The sequence below is a fragment of the Lipomyces japonicus genome, assembly GCF_038497905.1.
Source record: "Lipomyces japonicus strain CBS 7319 unplaced genomic scaffold V1514scaffold_30, whole genome shotgun sequence".
In the NCBI taxonomy this organism is placed as follows: Eukaryota; Fungi; Ascomycota; class Lipomycetes; order Lipomycetales; family Lipomycetaceae; genus Lipomyces; species Lipomyces japonicus.
In genome coordinates this window covers 139,891-161,279 of record NW_027117842.1, presented here as the reverse complement: position 1 = coordinate 161,279, position 21,389 = coordinate 139,891, and the positions used below count along the sequence as shown (strand labels likewise).

General features: G+C 40.4%; 7 protein-coding genes and 1 non-coding gene across 8 annotated transcripts; 6 read left to right on the top strand and 2 right to left on the bottom strand.

The window, feature by feature from the left end:
* Positions 1–1,220, bottom strand: V1514DRAFT_123506 (uncharacterized protein; the record flags this gene model as incomplete). Its single annotated transcript, XM_066924427.1, has 1 exon — positions 1–1,220. A coding segment is annotated over exon 1 (1,052 nt), but the record flags the coding sequence as incomplete, so codon positions are not given.
* Positions 1,221–1,297: 77 nt separating this feature from the next.
* Positions 1,298–4,003, top strand: V1514DRAFT_123469 (uncharacterized protein). Its single transcript, XM_066924426.1, has 6 exons — positions 1,298–1,325; positions 1,436–1,779; positions 1,834–2,320; positions 2,380–3,552; positions 3,649–3,756; positions 3,863–4,003. Coding segments are annotated over exons 2-6 (2,100 nt in total). The 5' UTR covers positions 1,298–1,325; positions 1,436–1,448; the 3' UTR covers positions 3,864–4,003.
* Positions 4,004–4,812: 809 nt separating this feature from the next.
* Positions 4,813–6,744, top strand: V1514DRAFT_123385 (aldehyde dehydrogenase domain-containing protein). Its single transcript, XM_066924425.1, has 2 exons — positions 4,813–5,108; positions 5,168–6,744. The coding sequence occupies exons 1-2, from the start codon at positions 4,978–4,980 to the stop codon at positions 6,522–6,524; spliced, it is 1,488 nt and encodes a 495-aa protein (XP_066782388.1). The 5' UTR covers positions 4,813–4,977; the 3' UTR covers positions 6,525–6,744.
* A 1,724-nt stretch (positions 6,745–8,468) lies between these two features.
* On the top strand, positions 8,469–11,116 carry V1514DRAFT_333851 (SNF2 family N-terminal domain-containing protein). Its single transcript, XM_066928118.1, has 3 exons — positions 8,469–9,112; positions 9,159–9,385; positions 9,431–11,116. The coding sequence occupies exons 1-3, from the start codon at positions 8,509–8,511 to the stop codon at positions 11,000–11,002; spliced, it is 2,403 nt and encodes an 800-aa protein (XP_066782387.1). The 5' UTR covers positions 8,469–8,508; the 3' UTR covers positions 11,003–11,116.
* On the bottom strand, positions 11,042–11,868 carry V1514DRAFT_123324 (Prefoldin). The gene is made up of 4 exons (XM_066924424.1): positions 11,839–11,868; positions 11,617–11,735; positions 11,311–11,477; positions 11,042–11,247 (listed from the first exon to the last, which is right to left on the bottom strand). The coding sequence occupies exons 2-4, from the start codon at positions 11,644–11,646 to the stop codon at positions 11,082–11,084; spliced, it is 363 nt and encodes a 120-aa protein (XP_066782386.1). The 5' UTR covers positions 11,647–11,735; positions 11,839–11,868; the 3' UTR covers positions 11,042–11,081.
* Positions 11,869–12,059: 191 nt separating this feature from the next.
* V1514DRAFT_353296 (kinase-like domain-containing protein) lies at positions 12,060–13,647 on the top strand. Its single transcript, XM_066929531.1, has 3 exons — positions 12,060–12,304; positions 12,356–12,452; positions 12,508–13,647. The coding sequence occupies exons 1-3, from the start codon at positions 12,149–12,151 to the stop codon at positions 13,368–13,370; spliced, it is 1,116 nt and encodes a 371-aa protein (XP_066782385.1). The 5' UTR covers positions 12,060–12,148; the 3' UTR covers positions 13,371–13,647.
* Positions 13,648–13,813: 166 nt separating this feature from the next.
* Positions 13,814–15,684, top strand: V1514DRAFT_343742 (Metallo-dependent phosphatase-like protein; the record flags this gene model as incomplete). Its single annotated transcript, XM_066929159.1, has 3 exons — positions 13,814–14,102; positions 14,164–14,329; positions 14,379–15,684. 3 exons carry the CDS (start codon positions 13,814–13,816, stop codon positions 15,682–15,684), a joined length of 1,761 nt encoding a protein of 586 aa, XP_066782384.1.
* Positions 15,685–20,839: 5,155 nt separating this feature from the next.
* On the top strand, positions 20,840–20,926 carry V1514DRAFT_t73. The gene has a single exon. It is a non-coding gene; the product is annotated as a tRNA-Arg (tRNA).
* The last annotated feature ends 463 nt before the right edge of the window (positions 20,927–21,389 follow it).

Sequence of the window (21,389 nt, the reverse complement as noted above, 5' to 3'; positions counted from 1 at the left end):
CCGACAGCAGGCCCAAGAGATAAGAAATTTTCAACAAAAAGTTTTAAAATAAATTCTTCATTTGTCTTGATCTGCTTCCCATCTACATCTTTGAGAAACTCGATGTTTTCTTTCTCACCAGGAAAATTATTCGCAATTTCAATCTCAACCGATTTTGGATTTGACCTAGTACGACGCACTTGCAGGGCTTTGCGCAATAGAAGAACCGCGCATACAGTGTAAAAAATACCCCGAGAGAAATTTGAAGTAACTTTCCAAAAGTTGTCCCATCCGGACGAAGACTGTGGCCTAACTGAAACCAGGGAATAATAAAATTCAGCGGCAAATAAAAACCCATCAAATCCTAGAAGGGCACCCACCACTAGCAAGACAACAAATTGCCGTGCAAATCTAGTCACCGGGAAAGACTTACGAGTGGCATTATCGAATAAATTGATCTCCGATTCAACTTTCCACTTTGTGCTCTGTGGACGATTAAAGTATATAAAGATATCTAAATCTGTTGACCTTTGTCTCTCCTTTTTCATGTGACGTATCGTTGACCAGACCACGGCAAACAACATGCCTGCGAAAGCAAGTACGATAAATCCCAAAATTTTAGCGACAGTACGGTCAGGAGAGTTAATGCTGCCGACTAGTCTAAATATCTTGCAAGATAGAATCAAACAAAAACCACCAATAAACGCCGTAAATATAGCAACCACAATGTTTGTCTTGTTCATGTGAGCTACTGCTTTAGGATTAGGATCAAGTAAATAAGGATTCCTCTTCGCAATTCTTCCCTGGGTTGGCCTGAACCGATAGAATTGCAGTTCTGCGAACTGAGACAAAAACACGTTGTACCTTTGAGATAGAAAACTTGAAATAGAAGATAAAGATTTCCCGTCGTCAATCAAAACATCCTTGGAAACTGATTCCTGAGGTTCGGCAAGCTTCGGATATAAAACGATAAATTCGTACACCGTAATACCAATGAAAAAAGCTGGCACAAAAAAATCCAAAATGCTGTCTATAAAGGAGATACCTGAGCCCATGATATTTTTGTCGTCCATGATGAACTAGTCTTGATAGTAAATTGTGATAATATAAACGTATCTACGGAGCGTCTACGTAATTTCTTGACGATGCGTTATAATACATAGTTGGTTAATAATTGGTTAGTATGCGCATTATATAATATGTATGCTCCGCAAACAATGCGGGATAATAAAGGAGATTCTTAAAGCGGACGAAAGTATGTGGCGCATGAAGCGTTGTCGCAAATGAAGTATCTTATTTGGGAAATAATGCAGCGGCCCCTATGTGTTCGCACTTGGCCTATACATGTAAGTTAAACATGCGACGACGATACGGTGAACGTTGATTTATATGTTCAGACAGACGGGTTTTGAGTGATATATTAGCATTAATATTTGAGTCCGCCGGAACCGAGCAGATCAGCCCAATTCATGTCTTTAGGTGCGCTTCACGTTCTTCCGGCCGGAGCTCTTCTACTTCGCGACGAAAACACGCTTCACTTTCTATCTCCTAATACTCTTGCGCCGCTTAGACAACCTGCTGCATTTGATGCATTGTCTAGCGTTCTTCCTCGTCCAAAGAGTCCGTCTTCTTTTGCCTGCGTTCAATTTACGCCCGAGTGCGCCGTATCTGTTTGGAAGTATGTTTCTGGCAGCCAACCTGATGACTTATTGTGTATACAACCACACACAATTGTTTCTTTAGAGTCTTCAAAATTAAGCAGATGTTGCTGGAACAACACTGGAGAGCTTTTATTTTTTGGTAGGCATGTTGATTTGGTGTTGTCTTCTCAGTCCTAACACTCAATGCATTTAGGTCTCAACTCTGGTCGGGTGGCTTTAATTGCAATATCAGAGCCTGATTCAAATTCAACGGACAAAGAAGTTGTCATATTTAATACGCCTGATGGAACTTCTGTGGCTGCAGTGTCTGCATCACCTCATACTTTTGATGTTTTTGCTCTTGCACTCTCTTCCGGTCGAACATTCATATGCCGCTTCTCTATAGACACGGGTCAATACGAAGTCCTACATACGCTACCAGACCTTGCGGGCCGTGCGGTTACAGCTATGGCATTTCATCCTACGTCAGATTCACCCGAAGCTCTTATGCTTGCAATGCTTCACAGCACAAACGAAAACGAACCTATTCAACTATGGTGCATCAATCTTGGAAAGTCAGTTAACTTGATACGCAGACTTGGTCATAAAAAATTAGTACAAGAGAGTAGTACACAAAAAGAAGATGTTTTGAATTTTTTGAAATGGAGCAAAAATGGCCGTGTGGTGCAGTATACTCAAAAGTATGATTTGAATTGTTGCGATTTAGCCTTTTGTATGTTACTGACAATACTACATATAGCTCCTTAGTTGTCTACGATGTTAGGAAAAACAACGGTGTTTATGAACTGATTAATGCCCCTAAAGGTGCCTCTATGCTGGCAGTTGACTTATTACGAGAAAATGGTTTGGCATGGATTTTGTATGACAATTTAGAAGTGTATGTGTACGATCTTATACACTGCAATGAAATTAGTAGAGCAAAAGTATTATTTCAATATAGCACTCCAATGAACAGCTTTAGCCCTACGTTGCTCTCAGATGAAGGTCCTGTTTTCTTACAACGGCAGTCAACGGAAATTTTGTCATATTATTTGAGTAGATCACTAGACTATGAAGAGGAATCTCATGATGACATATCAAGAGATTTTTTAGATATTGAGAATGATGATCTGGCAGAAACAAAACGAATTATGGACATCTATCAAATCAATAACGATACCCATGGTTATAGATCAGCTGGGCTTCCGCCAACAGCAATACGGGCCACGTCACCTCTATGGACATTTGCTGAGCCTGAATTTATTCAAGGCGCGCTAAAAGAGGAAGCCGGTCCAGAATTAACTATTGATTATTTGCCAGAAAACATTGGCCCCCGAACGGCTATTCCGCTAGACCTGTGTAGCGCACCTGCTCAACAGCAATCTACAAACAGTCTTCCAGATCCAATTCTTCCCGATTGCTTGTTTATGAATTTAGGGGATTTAATGGTTTCGGGAATCAATCAGCAGACATCCACAACGATTGCAGATATTTTGTTTGGATGGAAATCAGAGTCGGTTTCATTTGATGCTCGAAACATTATTAAGTGGGAAATTAGTCGTTTGCATGAGCAAACTGCACTATTTACAAAAATGATTTTAAACCTATGGCTTCCGGATACAACAATAAAACCAGCTCGACGACTAGAGACAATTCTTTATGAATTAGAGAATTATATAAGCATGAAGAACATGACGGTATCGATAACTTGGTTAGTATATGCGATTCACTTAACTGCAGCCTGTCAGCTTAAGAATGATCATCGTAACGAGAGCCAGGATTTGATCCGGATATTTAAGGATTTGGCACTATTGAAGAACAAAGATGGTTATGGTGATGACGTTGAAGCGATGCACTTAGCTGCTGGCATGATGGTAGCATGCGGATTAGTTAATGAGGCTCGAGAGATTTACCGAACAAATGCCTATTTTATGTGAGTCCAAAAAACAGAATAACTGTTTTATTAGGAAAAAGAGAGACAATCCGGTGATTAAAAAATCAGCTGACTAAGGTTTTTTTTTTTAAATAGGGAAGCAACTGTGTTGTCTTTAGTGTTCGGACTAAAAATGGACGACATACTTCGAGAATGGGAAGCACAAGCTATTTCGCGCGGCCATAGTCAAATAGCGATAAGATGGTAAGCGAAATAATAAGAAAAAAAAATCAAAAAAACAAAATAATTTAAAATTTTTTAAAACATTGGGGGCATAGCTGACATCGGATCGTTAGCCGTAACGGGTTAGAATATATATTGTCTACGAATGATCGGACGGCTGCTCAAGCACACAATAATAAAAACAGCGCAGATCAAAGTTTACTACCACAGACGCAGATTTCACCAGCTAGGCATAGACCATTGTCAACAGCGACCAGCCAATCGGCTTTGTCAACGCAGTCTTCGGGATCAAACAGACGACGTCGACCCGACCTGAGCATTCAGCTATTTAAAGTAGAATCACCTCAAGAAAGGACGGCAAAGACCCAGAGTCAACCAGCGCCGTCGACGACTCCGTTTTCAAACCAGATGCATTCTCTTCAAGCGAGCAATAAGTTAAAGGAATTACAGTTTGAATCTGCAGCCAAGGGTATAAGTCCGATTGTGGCACAGGACAACAAAATCGCAGTCCAAATTGCGCCGCCCAGAAGACGGCCGACCCTGACCGAAAGGGCCACCACCATCAAGCCCGAAAACCTATCTTGCCTGGCACGTAAGGGCAGCACAAAGGCATCTAACGGGCTATTGATCTCCGCGCCAATTCTGGTTTCGGATCCTCCGCGCGAGCTTATTGACTTAACGACAGCTCAAGAGCTTTGCGGGCCAAGCAGCACCACTCGGTCCAACTCGAATTCCCGTGCAGGAGTAATGAAATTTTTACTGCCTGACAAAACGTCTACATCGGAGTCATCGTCGTCACCATTGCAGCTGTTCCGGTCAGCATCTGAACGTCTTCGAGGTACCCCAGCGCCCAATCCTTTCCGCCGTCGCCGGTCCACGGTCGTATTCCCATCGCAGGACAATCGGCGATAAGCTCGTCGGCGATGAGCTGAATCCGGTCATCCGACTCTGCACGTGACGATTGCTTGCGCTGATTTATAAACCCCACTGAGTGTTTCCCCGAAGCGGGGTTACGCAAACGGGACTGCGGCTCGACGCTTATGCCGAACCCGGTGGGCTTTCTGCCTTTCTACCGAAATGCCCCTGCGTCAACTGCGTCATTCCCCGCAACGGGTGCGGGTGGACGGAGAAGACCCCAAACTCGATAAAATTAATATATATTACCACCAGCCCACGCCCTTTCCAATCGGACTCTAATTCTTGTCACTTCATCAGCTTCTCTGGTTTGTATTTTTCTAAACAATGTCTCTTTCTCTTTTTCAGACTTTCAAGCTTCCAAATGGTGTGGAGTACGAGCAGCCTCTAGGTCTGTTTATTAACAACGAGTTCGTTCCTGGAAAGGAGGGTAAGGTGTTTGATGTCCACGATCCTGCGTATGTATTTGAACACCATGACTACCATTTTGGTCTCACATGCTGACTAATTGACTTAGTACCGCCAAGGTTGTAGGTCAGGTACACGAAGCTACTGAGGCCGACATCGATATCGCTGTTGATGCTGCCGAAGCTGCCTTTTACGATGGTCCCTGGTCCAAGATTTCGTCCGCTGAGCGAGGCCGTTTGTTGACCAGACTTGCTGATCTCTTTGAAGAAAATCATCTTATTCTTTCGTCTATTGAATCTTTCGATAACGGAAAGGCTATTCAACTTGCCAAGGGCGATATCCAGGCCAGCATTGGTTGTCTCAGATACTACGGTGGCTGGGCCGACAAGATCCATGGAAAGGTTATCGAGACGGATAAGGAACGGTTTGCATATACCAAACAAGAACCGATCGGTGTTTGTGGCCAGATTATCCCTTGGAACTTTCCTCTACTTATGTGGGCATGGAAGATCGGACCTGCAATTGCCGCAGGTAACACTGTTGTTCTTAAAACTGCTGAGCAGACGCCACTTGGTGGTCTCTATGCCGCTAAACTTGTCAAGGAAGCTGGCTTCCCTCCAGGTGTTATCAACATTGTCTCGGGTTTTGGCAAAATTGCTGGTAACGCCATTTCACACCACGCTAAAATTCACAAGATTGCTTTCACCGGTTCCACTCTGGTTGGTCGTCAGATCTTAAAGGCTTCCGCTGAATCCAATTTAAAAAAGGTTACACTTGAGCTTGGTGGAAAATCTCCTAATATCGTTTTTGATGATGCCGATATTGAGAAAGCTATTGAATGGATTAACTTTGGTATTTTTTATAATGGTGGACAGACTTGCTGCGCTGGTTCCCGAGTGTACGTCCAGGAAGGTATCTATGATAAGGTTGTCGCTGAGTTCAAGCGACGAGCTGAAGCTAATATTGTTGGCAATCCATTCGACGATGCTACTTTTCAGGGTGCTCAAGTTTCTGAGGCTCAGTACAATCGCATCTTAAACTATGTTGAAATTGGAAAGAACGAAGGTGCTGTTGTTGAGACTGGTGGAGAACGGCACGGCAGTGAAGGCTGGTTTATTAAACCTACTATTTTTTCAAATGTTACTCCTGACATGAGAATCATGCAAGAGGAAATTTTTGGACCGGTTTGCGCTATTGCTAAGTTTAAAGATATTGATGAAGTTGTTCGATTGGGCAACAACAGCAACTACGGTCTTGCTTCTGGCATTCATACCAAGTCTTTAAACGTTGCTCTTGAAGTTTCCAACAGACTTCGTGCTGGTACGGTTTGGATAAACTCGTACAATGCGCTTCATTGGTCTCTTCCTTTTGGTGGATACGGAGAGTCTGGTATTGGCCGCGAACTTGGAAAAGAAGCCATCCGGAACTACACTCAGATCAAGACGGTCAGCGTTAATCTTAACTAAGTCATTTATTTAAGTGAGAATTAACGTAATTGTTTTTATATTTGTGATTGGCAGTATAATTGTTTAAACAAAGGCGTCTTTAATTTATGTAAGCTGGTTTATGTAATGAAATTGAAATAATAATTAGTTAGTTAGTTAATTAAATAGTTAGCACAAGCTTATTTATGTAATTAATTCGAATATTTGGGTTTCTAGGTTTCTGAAAAATAACATCAAATTTTGATATTTCTCTCGATTGAGGGCCTAAAACGTGATTTTTTGAACTTTAGTTCTTTATATTATATTTTACACAAGTAATCTTTAAGTTAGTCACAATGGATAAAGTTATTACATAATTATATATAGTTGCATTAAAATAAATGACTGCCGGAGGGGTAAATGGTTTATTAGTATGATGAACGCAACATTGACAGCTCATTCGGAGTCATTTGATTGGACTTTGTGAGTGGGAACCTTCAAATTCCCCGAGGATATATGGAATAAATAGAAGAAAGCATCTGATTCGGGGGAATGGTTGAGAAGCGTCTTACTCTTAAGTTGCTTAATGCAAAGCAAAGCAAGAAGGTGTTCGACATGGAAGGATGGATTGAGCGGTTGAGATAGGTAGCAGCTTCTTTTGAACGTTGATAGTTCTGCCAATACAGGAAAAACTTACAATGCGTTAGCATTCTCGGCTGCTTGAAGAATTTTCCGCCGCTATAGGTCGTTTGAAGTTACACTCCAAGACGACGACAATGCCGAACAGTATTGCGATTTTGATTTTGCAGTCCTTACAAAGTGTGTTTTTACTTGGCACTGTTGTATATCATGTCTATCTTATCTTTTGATACCTCGTTTTAAGTTGGACCCATTCAAGTAGTTGGCTCGAATAACAAACGAGATTTGCCGTAGGCCCTTTTCAACGTGCTAAAAATACTGGCATCGAGAGGCTGGATTAGATGTGAGGAATGGGCCGGTAGACAAAGTGGAAGAGGGTCGTTTTCCTTACAGATTCGTTAAATTAGGCTCGTAGCCGTCAAGTACCAGCACACTCAAACGACCTTTTTGACGAGTTCGTGTATGCTGGTCGAAGTTTTTGAGCCATTGAAGACTCGTAGCATGGTAATTCCAGCCGTTTTGGGTCATTTTGATGATCAAGGTGGCTGGAATGTGGCCACTGGAATACTAGGCGGCCAGGTAACGGCCCGCAACGCAAAGAAAAGGCAGCGCCGCATGGACATCCGCTGTAATGGTGCAAATTTCTGTCGCCCACTCTCAATTGCCGGGCTGTATAGCTTCTGGCTTGCCAGTTCGTTCCGAACGCGTAATGACCATCCTTCCCTGAATTTGACCCATCGTAAAGCCCGCTATTGTTAAAGTTATAAAAATTGCTGTCGACGGTGTCGTACTTTGCGCACATATTGATGACAAGCCGGAACCACGCACTCAATGTGTTAAGATCCTTGTAAAGTCCTTTGATAGTCATATGCGCGGGAGACACGAGTGCGGTGCGCTGGTTGTCAAGCAATAAAGCAGTCGGCCCAGTTCTTCCCGACTTGTCGTGCACCGCGTTTAACCATCAGAAGATCAACCATAAGTTGCACGTCATACCTCCGAGATAAAAATTCTCGGAAATCAAGCTGCACTATATACTGAAAAATTGCCTTCTCTTCGGCCGTTGTCAGAGTCGGATTACTGCTGAAGCGTGTTCGCGAGATGTCGAACTGCATTGCGAAGTGTCAAATACTCAAATTCAAGCTCGGTCGCTTCGCCTTCATCGCAAAAATGATTCAAAATCCAAAAATAATGCTACCTCTTACAAGTTGGATAGGTGGATATAGCTCGGGGAGTGGTGATCTAAATGTAAAGTTATGTTATGCGGTGGATTAGGGTCGGCTGGTTGTCGTAGCAACACTGTAAGTTTACTGAGCCGGGGCTCGATCGACCAAAACAGTACATATTGGTTATAAATCAAACATCTCTTTCCCTTTTGCAAGCTTCCGTCATGGATTTGTCTGATCCTACTGCAAAATTTAAGGCACAGCTGTATGCCTCTAATGATAGGCCGAGCTTTGGACAATCTAGCCAACTTCGGAATCCTTTAGCCTCAGCTGGTTTAAGGAAGCCTCCGAAGCCGGCGTCATCTACCGCAAATTCTGGACCTTATAAGCCAATTTCTAACCTTAACTCTGCAAGATCTGGTGTACAAGGCAGCGCAATATTTGAAGATTTTTTGGAACCTATGTCTCCGGGTTCTGCAGGCTGGAAAGGTTTGGGATTGACTGATTTGACCAAGCGCCAGCAACATCGACCACCTAGCACTAACCCCAGAAAATATGCATTTGGTGAAAAGGGAGAATATTTTCTGGAGCGCCAAGTTTTGAAACCGGTTGTAGTACCCGATTCACCTGTTCGTGTAATTTCAGAGAAAAAATTGATGATGGGCAGTACGCCGACAGTTTTGAAAAGGCCTACATGGGATCCGAAGCCCAAATCAGAATACATTTCACTATCTCCCATTAAGTTCAGGCTGCAAAAGACTGAAAATGGTATATTAGACATACCGAATATTCCAGATGGCCCTAGGAGTAAAAACTTTACAGAGCGAGGTGAGTTGTAAATATTTCATTGCGAGGCCTTACTAACTCTGTGTAGACTATCAACACATATCGTCCGCCGAAGTTGCAGAATCTTTAAAAGGAATACTTTGTGCACCAGTGAATGAAAATAATTCGTCATCCGGACAAACGTATTCAGCAGCTGATGCCACCATTGACGGTTTGACAGTAAAGTTACTTAACCATCAAATTGAAGGAGTAAAGTTTTTACAGAAACGAGAAAATGATGATATTCTAAACAAAGGAGGTTTACTTTGCGATGATGTGAGTTGGTTCGATTTATATAGCAACATTAGCTAATTGATTTAGATGGGCTTGGGGAAGACCGTGCAATCGATTGCATTGATATTATCTCACCGAATGAGCAAAGAGCCTGAAAAGTCTTTAAATTCATGTAAATCAACTCTTGTTGTTGCGCCATTGGCTTTAATTAATCAGTGGGCTGATGAGATTAAAACGAAAGCGCCGTCGCTTTCTGTTCTAGTCCATCATGGACCACAACGAACAAAATCAGAAAAGGATTTAAAGAAATACGATGTAGTTATATCTACATATCAAATAGTCAGCTCTGAGAATGATAGCAATGGGCCTTTGCTTAGTCTTGATTGGTGGAGGATTATTCTGGACGAGGCTCACACCATTAAGAACAAATCGGCAAAGTCATCGATGGCATGTTGCCATCTTCATGGTCGTAATCGATGGGCATTAACGGGAACTCCATTACAAAATAAGATTGATGAATTGCATTCACTGTTTAAATTTTTAAAGATTGAGCCATTGTCGGACTCTAGTTTTTGGCGAGAAAAAATCAGCCAACCTATTAGTGCTGGGCGGGGAAAATTAGCAATGGAAAGGTTGCAAGTTGTCCTTCAGCAGGTAATGCTTCGAAGAACAAAGGACGTTCTTGTTGCGAATGGTATGAAGCTGCCAAAAAGAACTGTTCACAAAATAACAGTTAGGCTATCCCAAGGCGAAAGAGTGTTCTACGACCAGTTAGAGCACAAAATGGCAAATAAAATGGAGGACTTAATTGGCCTTGGAGGACACAAGTATATGAGTGTACTTTTGTTGCTTTTAAGATTACGTCAAGCTTGTAATCACACATCCATAGTCAAAGGAAAGGTCGTTGCGGACAAAGATGCAGTCATTTTACCCTCACCAACCAAGAAGACATCTACAAAGTATGGTAGTGATGACATAGATGCTCTCACTAATTTACTAGATGAAATGACCGTCGATAGTCGGGAATGTGCTATTTGTCAATTGGAATTGACGTTTGAGCAGGCCAGGCAAGGTGCTCAATACTGTCAAGGATGCGTTTGTAGTTTTGTGGTGCAAGGAATTCAGTCGGAACAGCCCTCTGCAAAAATACAGAAGTTACTATTTATTTTAAACGAAGAAAAAGATCGCAAAACTATTGTTTTCAGTCAGTTCACTACGATGCTTGATCTTATTGAGCCATTCTTAAAGAAAGAAAAGATTATATTTGCACGGTACGATGGGTCTATGAATCCAAAAGAACGAGTGGAATCACTTGAGCGGCTTCAGAAGGATCCTAAGGTTTCAGTTCTTCTTTGCTCATTGAAGTGTGGTGCATTGGGACTAAATTTGACTAGTGCGTCGAGGGTTGTACTCGTTGATCCATGGTGGAATCCAATGATATCTGAGCAAGCAATTGACCGTGTTCATCGAATTGGACAAACTCGAGACGTCGACGTCTATGAAGTCACAGTAGAAAAAACTGTCGAGGAACGTATTTTGAAATTGCAAGAACAAAAACGCGAATTGGCGCGTAATGTTATGGGAGGACAAGGTAAATTGAGCACAACCGCTCTTACTAAGGATGAGATCTTGTATCTGTTTAACAGACAAGAAAAATGATAAGTGATTTGGAGAAGAATATACCATTATTAATGCATTTGATGAAAATATTTCCAATTCAATTTTTGATATATATAATTTATGACCTGCTGTTTCCCACAATTTCATCTATACTTTGCTTTGCATTTTTGTAAGTTGTTTCAAGATAATGCAGTTTCTTGGACAATGCTGTTATTTGATCTTCTCCTTCCTTTCTCTCCTTTAGTAACTTATCGACATGTGATGTTATTGGTACGTTAAGAAACCTAGAAACCAACATTTTGGCGTGAGTTAATATAAAAAATTAATAAACAACAAAACAACTATACATTTTGCCAACTCCTTCCCAAACGCCCACGTCGCTTGAAATGTCTTTAAGTTCCTTTATGGTCAGATCAGTCATCCTGATGTCTCTCTGTTTCTGACTAATCTGCTGTTGCACAGAGCTCAATTCCATTTGAGACTGCATAACTCGCAGCTCAATCTCTTGTAGAACCTGTGACCCGCAAAAACTGTAAGTATACATATTCATAGTGAGTGTTACAATCGCAAGAGCAACGAGTTGATTCGCAGTCTCGTTAAGATTGGACTACGTCATCGATCGCTCTGCACGCTCTTAATCAGATCTTGCCTACCTTTTGCAGCGCTTCTGGAGGAATTGACATTGTTAATGAAGATGTTGTGTACGATAGATCAGTTAAATTCGCCCCCAATGCACATGAAAAAACGTCGCTTAATGCACTAAACGAAAACGCTGGTAGTGACATTCACGTGACGTTTTTTACGTAAATTTTTAGTATACATTATTATAATAATTTTCAAGATAGAAACATTGTCGCAGGATGTCGATACCCTACCTCCTCCAGCAAGACTCCATCCATCTCACGAGTAGCCAGATATTTTTCTATAAAATTGAGATTGCCTTTCGATAATTGATCTTCCATGAAAAAAAAGTCACGTGATGGGCCGCGTGAGCAGTTTCATGTGTTATTCAAACATACCCCTACCCCGCGCCGCACAAGCAATGCCATTATGGCGATGCTGTAGCGAATGCAAATAGAGAGCGTTGAGAAGTGCTCGGCACGAAGTCAACGACAGAGAAAATTAGAGAGCGATTTTCAGTTCATGGAATTAATTTCAGAGACTTGTATTGATCGATAAACAATTATGACAGGGCCGAAAATAGTTCCGGAATGCGTGGTGCCATTGCAAGACGCTAAAACACAGGAGATTTCGGTCAAAAAGCTTTTAAAAGAGGTGTTTCCTTCGTGGAGTGTTGACAGGATTGACGTGTTATCATTGAAAGGAGGCATAACTAATTGTGTAAGATTTGTGTACTTATACAACCGAAAGCTGCGACTAATGAGCGCCTAGTTACTGCAAGCAACGTATAAGAAGGGCAGTCTGCAACAAGAAACAGTGTTAGTAAGAGCCTATGGTCGCGGTACTGGAACAATTATTGACCGTAATCGTGAGTGGGTTTTTTATTTTTCAGTTTTTTTTGCATAAATTAATTAACTTGCTAGGTGAATTTTGTACACATGTTCATTTGCATACAAATGGCCTTGCGCCTGCTCTTTATGCGAGGTTTAAGAATGGGCTGGTGTACGGATATGTGCAGGGTCGAGCGGTTGATTATCGTGAACTTGGCAACCCAATATTAATAAATAGCGTAGCTTCAATGCTGGCACAATGGCACACGGTCTTAGATGCATCAGAGATACGAAAGCTGATGCTGGAAGAGTCAGATGGGAAAGATGGCGAATTTGTGGATGATATTTGGCAACTTTGCGCAAAATGGATAGGCAATTTACCTGCGGAAACATCAGCGCAGATAGAGACAAAAGAGGTGTTGTCTAAAGAGCTAGAATGGGTTAAGAATGAGATTCAAAACAAAGGAGGGCCAACTGTGGTTGCTCATTGTGACTTACTTTCAGGGAATGTAATTGTTCCAAAGGACTGGCAACCAAATCGTGAAAATGCAATTCCACCAACTGTCACATTTATCGACTATGAATATGCCTTGCCGACGCCTCGTGCATTTGATTTGGCAAATCACTTTATGGAATGGCAAGGATTTGACTGTGAGGTCTCATTAATTCCAGAGGCAGGAGGTCCTGTTATGCGAGAATGGGGGCGTCAGTACTTGCAAGCAAGTTTAACTTTTGATCGAGGCCAGTCCGGAAAGAACGGGTTGCAAACCATTTCAGAGAATGATGTAGATGAGCTCATGAACGAAATAGCGACATGGTGGGGAATGCCCGGGTTTTACTGGGGAATATGGTCGACGATTCAAGCGATTATTTCAACGATAGACTTTGATTATTCTTCTTACGCACAAAGCCGGATGTTAGAGTATTGGTCATGGAAGGAGAATTATCTTAGATGAGCACGTGCATATGTATATATTGTTCTAGGACCGGGGTTTCGGGTTTTCACAATTGCTGCATCTTTATTTTTTTGCAAGAATGTATAATTAATCGATAAATATTTTATACCTTAAGGCAACATCAGATAATTTTTCAATATGATTTTATCTCAAAGTTTGCCCTCGCGGTTGCCTCAGGCATTCGCCTCAGGCTTTTGAAGAAGTATCACATAGCGCAGTTAATGCATAACAAGCACATTCAGTTTTTAAAATTATAAAACAAAAAGAAAAAGATGATAGATTGTAATATTTATTGCTGGCAAACGTGCAAACGTGATGCCTGACGAGCCATCTCATCACCCACGCGGTGTGCGGCGCTGCAAACCCCGGAGGTTGCCTTTTTTACTGCCTATACATGTATGATCGATCAGTTAGTTATCCCTTTCTGTGAACGGGATAGTAAAATGGGAAAGAAGAACCCAGACGTACGACTTGCTCATTTTAACGACGTTTATCATATTGCTCCTCAGTTTCAGGATGCTCCGATTCCTGGCGGTGCTGCCCGATTTGTCTCGCTACTCCAAAAATATCGCAACGGTGAGAAGTACACCGGTTCACCCGATTTGGTTACCGTGTTTTCTGGAGACGCATTTAGTCCCTCGATGGAATCAAGCGTGACTCATGGCTTGCATATGGTTGACATAATGAGCCAGGATCATCTGGCAATCGATGTGGCGGTATATGGCAATCATGGTATTCTCTAGTTTCTTTGAATCACGACAACGTATCATGGTTTATACTAAATCATTTTTAGATTTTGACTTTGGTATAGATCAGCTTATTGAGCTAAAAAACAAATGCAAGTTTCCGTGGCTAGTCTCAAATTTATTCATTGATGGCAAACCGATCGCCCAAGGTTTGGAGTATTACATTCACGAGGTATCTGGAGTAAGGATAGGTTTCGTAGGACTTATCGAAAGGTGATTACCGTTTAACTCTTTCTTAGTTAGCATGCTAAAGTTTCAACAGGGAATGGGTATTGTCGATAAGATATCTACCTCCACACTACGAGTATCGTTCTGTCGTCAAGACATCTCTGAAATTAGTGCCAAAGCTACGAAATGAATTAAACTGTGATCTGGTGATAGCCATCACTCATCAACGGGAACCTAATGACATAAAACTTGCAGAGCGTCTTCCTCCCGGGACTTTTGATCTTATTCTTGGAGGCCACGATCATTTTTACTCTCATAAGATTGCAAATGGTACCGATATCTTAACGAGTGGGACTGATTTTAGAACTTTGAGTTACATAGAAGGCTTTAAAGACAGTGATTCAGGGAAATGGAAGTGGGACATTATTCGTTGCGACGCCACTAAATCCATACCGGAAGATGAGCGCACGCTGAAATTGGTTGATTCAATATCTGGCTACATGAATAAAAAATTAGACATGATTATTGGCTGGACCGCTGTACCGCTTGATTCAACATTTGAGACAATGCGGTCGTCAGAAAGCAATTTTGCAAGTTTTATTGCTGATGTTATGAGATATTGGTATGATACTGACATCTCGCTTCTCGCTGGTGGAAGTTTTAGATCCGATCTTGTATATCCTGCTGGTCCTATTCGAATGAAAGATTTGGTCCTTGCTTTTCCTTTTGAAGATCCATGTGTCGTGGTTTCATTGTCGGGAAAAGAAGTATTAGAAGCTTTAGAGACTGGCGTATCAAAACTGCCAGCTCTCGAAGGACGATTTCTCCAAGTTTCTGGAATTCGATACAAATTTTGTCTTGATGCATCTCCTAGAATAATTTCAGCTGAGGTAAATGGTGAGCCAATCAATTCAGAAAAGCAATACACTTGTGCAACTTTTCAGTACATGGTAGACGGTAACGACGGTTTCCAGTGCTTGATGGTCCCGTTAGATCGCGTGATTGTGGATAGTGAGCAAGGGATAATACTGCCACAGATGCTTCGAATGTGGTTTCAATCTATTAAATTATTTCAGAAATGGCATAACGGCACTTCCTCATCCGCTCCTGAAAAACTCGATTCTAGTCAAACATCACATGAAACATTTACCGGAACCGAATCAAACACTTGGAGACAGAAATTAAAGAGACTGGTGTCAGATGGCCTTCATATGGTTGACTTATCTCAGGCAGACCAGAATGAAGCAGAACAAGAAAAGGACTTGTCGTTAGAACGCAAGGTATTGGAAGTTTGGCAGAACGGAAAGCCAATTAATTTTTCCAATGGCTCACACCAAGGGATCGCACCTCAAATAGAAGATAGAATCGTACAATTAGATTTACACGGGCAAGAAATATAACAATGGTTGCATAATTAGGCATGGATCACAGTTACTAAACAATGCTACCACATACATATACATTCATATAGTTGTCCTATATTATTTTTATGTGAAATCGACAACTCATAATTGCTCAAAGCACATTACGTTCCTGTTAGTATTTTAACAGAAATGCAGGCGGTAAATGTCATCCTATCTGAAGCAATATATTTTTAGGAATTCCTGAAATTCCAGTATCACATCAATTTCGATAACAGTTCAAAATATGTATTTAAAAAAATATTTTTATAATGGTAAAGTTGAATTTCTAAACCAGAGATAATTTTTTATGTTTTTTTATTTTATTTTATTTTTTTGAGCCTAGTAAAGTTACCGTTTTTCGGTAATACACATGAAGCTATTATCACCATAATTGAAATAGTTTCATGTGTATTTAAAATAAGGAATCACAATAATGAAGCCATCATCGATGTTAATTAAATCCAACGTGAATTTATATTGATTAGGTATATTGAAAAATGAAAACTCAATGGACTTTTGTTTTGATCAGGCGCGCAATGGATGAGTGTTTGTAGACCAGAAGTATAGGACTTCATTATCCATCTGGTTGATTGTTGTAAACCCGGCGCTATTGACGCCCATGACTCAGTCATGTATCCGCAACGGATAACGCTCGCAGTCCAAAGCGAGATTGAGAACCAGGATTTGCACGCGGAATAGTTGCATTCGCAGCGGGGTTGGAAGTGTTTTTGAAAGACAGAGATAGTGCAGGCTTTCCTTTTAGCCCAGGTTATTGCAGGACTTAGTAAAACATATATTTTTACAGTATACAGATTACATATAACTATTTCAGCGCACATCTTTGTGAGTGACCGTTTCGGAGAATACAATCATCAGCGCATGTACATTGCCAATGAGATTAAGCTTTGTAGCTAGCTTGTGGGGAACTGGAAACAAGTTTCGCGAACACTTCGGCGGGACTGTTAAAGGCAGTCGAGTTTCTAACTAATTGGCGAACTTTGATTTAATTAAATTAGTCTGGCAAGTCTTGGTTCTTAGCTTTCGGAAAATTCGGTCGGATCAAACAAGGATGGAATGCGGCCGGCCTGTGGACTCTTGCTGTTGATTTCTTCTTTTATCTATTTCTTTGTCTTTTTTTTTTTTTTTTTTTGGCCAAATGATTTAATTGTAAGACATTCCTTATAAATAAAACTACTAAAAAAAGAAGAAAAATGTTTCCTTTTATAAGACTAGGTTTTGACAATGGCTATAGCATTTGTCTGTATGTGCAGGGGTTTAATTAATAGTTCGTTGGAAGATATTTGGGTCATTAAATAAATATCAACAATCAATCGCTTTGCGTTATCGCGTCCCACTCGACACCAGAATGTTGTCAAATTTCTGGAACTCCGCTGAGAGCTCGGTTTCCGAATAGTAGAAACAATGGTAAACTTGGTTTTTTTTTTGCTTATATAGCATACATTAATAATATTCTATTCCTGCTAAAAAAAAATAGAAAAATTTCTATGCACAGATAGGACGCGCAGTAGCCGCCGAGAGATTATGCACATCTTCGTGGTGAGGTTGAAAAGAAAAATTCAAAAAGCCGCTTTAACGAATCATGCCAAGGTGAATCAAGTGAGAGATTCACACAAAGCGCGAGATGTTATAGTGCGCTGTTGTGATCCCATTGATAAATGTCCGTCATTGGTCCATCCTTCACAGAAACCGTACATCAGATTCATGCACACAATCCTTTGCAAAAATTAGAAATAAACACATCTAACCACAAAAAAGCCATTGTGGTATATACAGTATATAGAAAACCATGCCTAAATTAGAGAAATTCCAACTTCAAGTGTTGACTTTCGAAACCACAAGACCACGAAAAGGATGTTCGTAAGATGAGAGAAACCGAAAATTTTTGCCGCAAGTTTAAGAGAAAAAAAAAAGAAACGGTGTCCATTTGAAATGAAACCATTCCAATTAAAGAGATTTCATCGCAGTCACGTCACTAAGAAAGTTAAATAATACAAAGCAAAACCAAAATACAAAAATACAAAAATACAGAATCAAGATACAACAAAGAAACAAACACAAACGAAGAATCACTGTGACGCGCAAAGAACCCCAACACCGGGTAACCTTTGGTAGCAGGGTAAACTACGGCAGAGGATTGTTACAGGATGGATGTAGATGCAAGGGTATGGGATAGATGTGAAGCATATATATATAGTAGCTTGTATTCCGGTAACTCAGGTGGACTTAATCGGACTCGTAACTCAGTGTAGCAATATTACTTATTACAACGACTATTCTGAAGGATCTTCATCACGACCCTTACCCACGGTTCTTCACAATAACGCGAATTTACCGTCAAAATAATAAACAAAGCGCACTCTCTAAGTTAAAAGCATTAACTTTAAATGTTACCCGGTCAAATAATTGACATTACGCGGCGTAAGCACTTAATATAAACTTATATAATACATAATAAAACCCGAACATTGAATTGTCAAAAGTCGCAGCACTAAATCATTCACAAATAGTTTTGACCCAGCAATTTGAAGCGAATTTACCAGTACAAAAATAGCCCGGGTGAGTGGAACCAGATCTTTAAAAGTTGTAAAAAAATAAATGCCGTTAAAGGCCGTAAATTGACGACCGACCAGAGCAAGACAAATACAAACAAAACTCATAACCTTAACAACCCCACGAATTCCAATTAGCCAATAAAAAAAACATCAAACTTAGAAAAATAAATACGATTGATTGCAGAACGATGTGATCAGTGGTGCCAAAATTGAAGCAAAACAACATTAACAGAAAACGTCCACGAAGGAGCAGAAAGAGAAACACCAGAAAACGCGGTCCATTGTACTAAAGCGCTGCTGAAGAAGAAGATTCATTTTACGGTACTCAGCCTTAGAAAACTCGGTCTTAGTACTTAAGGTCGAGCTCCCAAGAAAACGTACTCAAAATTACGCCAAATATGACCTTGCCATATCGAAAACACACGCGCGAATAGAAATCAGAGCCATTTACAACCATAGCAGAATCCGGCAAGTTATTAAAAACAGCGGGGTATTCAGGGACCGTTTCAATCAAGCTAGCCGAGTAATCAAGCTTGCCGAGTGTACAGTAGCACATATCGTACTTAGGTCAAGGAAATGACCAGATTCGAACGTCTACGCATTCACAACACGGTCCCAAACAGACGAAGAACAACCAATAGTGAGTCGCAACAGAGCAGCAATTTCACTAAGGGAACGTGACGCTAGAACAATGTCCAAGGGATTGTGTCAAAAGTTCAACGCCTGGACCAACTTTACCTCCGCAAACTGAGCCAAATAGACCAGAGCACCAACAGTACAGCCAAAATCATACGAACCCTAGCGACATTGCAAGAAACCGTTGATCCGTCGCGCAATATGCGCTAACATCCATCAGCACACAGGCAGAAACCGAATGAATTTTGAGATTGTAAAGTAGGCGGTATAACAGTGATATGAGTCGCAGCAATCTGACCCGCCTTATTGTCATATTCATCAATCTCAGGATCCAAAAGAAAAGTAAAAGCCTAACCAAGAGCAGCAGCACAAGTGAAATAAACTCTAAACCGTCAAGCCAATAACACTTGGAGCTCAAGGAGCGAAACCCAGGAACGAAAAATTGATCTCATCCACCAACTTTTCATGTTCCTCAAACCGAGCTACAGAAGCAGCAGGCTCATAAAGAGCGCACTCTATGGTGTATCTATGCTTAACCCTTCGAATCCAATAAAGGATTAAACATCTTCAATATTTGAAATACGACTCGCTTCGACTCAGGTAGCTCCGATGCTCCGTCAAGCAGGATTTAGTTTAGAGAATGTATTGTCAGAGTGGGATAGGAATTGTGCTATTAGGCGTTCTATTACGACCCAAAAACCGCTATAGCTGCGAATCTCATCGATAAGTTTTTTATGCGTTTCAAAGCATCGGTTGAGTGAACACATAAACCATGTAAATCGTCGGTATTCGTCGATTCTGATCACGTTATTGGAAAATCACATCGTATGAGAGCTTTAAGAGAATATATCCTGGCGAAGCATCGAAGCTGCCAGAGTCAAAGCAAGTTGCATTTCAAATATTTAAAATGTTTAACCCCTCAATTGTTGGACTCGAAAGAATAAACATAGATACACCAAAGAATGCGCTCACCCTTGCTTATGGTTTGCATCCATATTGTGACGCTTTCAAAGTTGTATTTGAATACGTACAGGGCACCGAATGTAAACCGACGCCTAAGCAAGTTAAAATGGTTTTTCGTCCTTCCTGTCACAATCAAATGGAGAGGTCGAGCTTCCATCGGATACTCACCGTTTGATCGCCCATATTCTTCACCTGAGCGCTGCGGGTTAGTACATCAACAGGTTCCTGAAAGACATGAAAGATTATACTGTAGCGGAAAATGGTCGACCCTTCCTGATACTTGATAGTATATCTGGTTAAAGTTGGCGAAGTCACCAGTGATAGTCCGTTAAAAAAACTTAAATTAGTTTAAAGGTGTGTAACACAAGGGTCAACAAAAATGAAAACCAAAATGAAAACTATGAGAAATTGAATTGATTGTTAGAGATCACAAATTGGGGGCTACGTCTGTCTCATTTTAATATTCCGTCTGAGAAGCCAAGGGGTTTCGACCCTAAGCCTAGACTAACTTGGTAATCAAAAAACACGTTAAAATTTCCTTTTTTTATCTTAGTAAATTATAACTAGAGAAAAATGAACTAGTTAGTTAATAGTACATAAATAATAAATCCAACAGAGGAGAAAATATAAAAATGTATTTTTTATTTTTTATTTAAAGCTATTTAGTAATTATTATCTATTCAAATTCTAAAGAAACCAAGAGTACAGGAAAATACGTACGCACGAACTGGTTACAGGCTTAACTAAGCAAATTACAATCAATTTTTTGCGTTTTAAAAAAAATTTTCATTTTAAAACAGAGGACAAATGATATTAGAACATATATTTTTTTTGATCTGAAAAACAAATAAAAATGAATCAAAATATTTGCCTTTTTTATCTTCATACAAAAAAACCAAACAAGCCCAATAAAAACAAAATTTTCGCGCCCTAACCCTTACCAAAATAATTTGTTTTACGAATTTTAATTTTTAATAGCGTTCCTTGTGGCCCAATGGCAAGGCGTTCGCCTACGATTGTGAATTGGTTACAGCGAAAGATTCCAGGTTCGACCCCTGGCAAGGAAGTTTTTTTTGCATTCATATTGGCAAAAATAGTTTTACTTTTTAGTAACAAAACATGGACTCTTGTGGCTTCTCTGTCATTCCTTTTTCAAAATTAGTTCGATTCTTACTACTTATATGCATTTCTTGGTTCCATAATGGTTCTCCTCTTTTGTACTTTAGCTAACCAATATATATTATTATAGACAAATTTAAAAATATTGGTATAAAAATCAATTGTTTAATATGTGCTCATTGCAAAATAAAATAGCGAAGGTAATAAATAAAATAACACCCCGTATATATTATTATAATTGAAAATTTCACTTTTTACACACGCGTCCTCAGAGAATGGGTTGCCTGACCACGCCGCGCCTGTTGCTTCCTTTTCCTTTTGGCACTTGCAGGTTTAACCAGTCCGTAATCCTCATCATCATAATCTTCCTCGTCTTGTTCTGTTTTTTTTTGTGAAGATACCGGGCTGGAC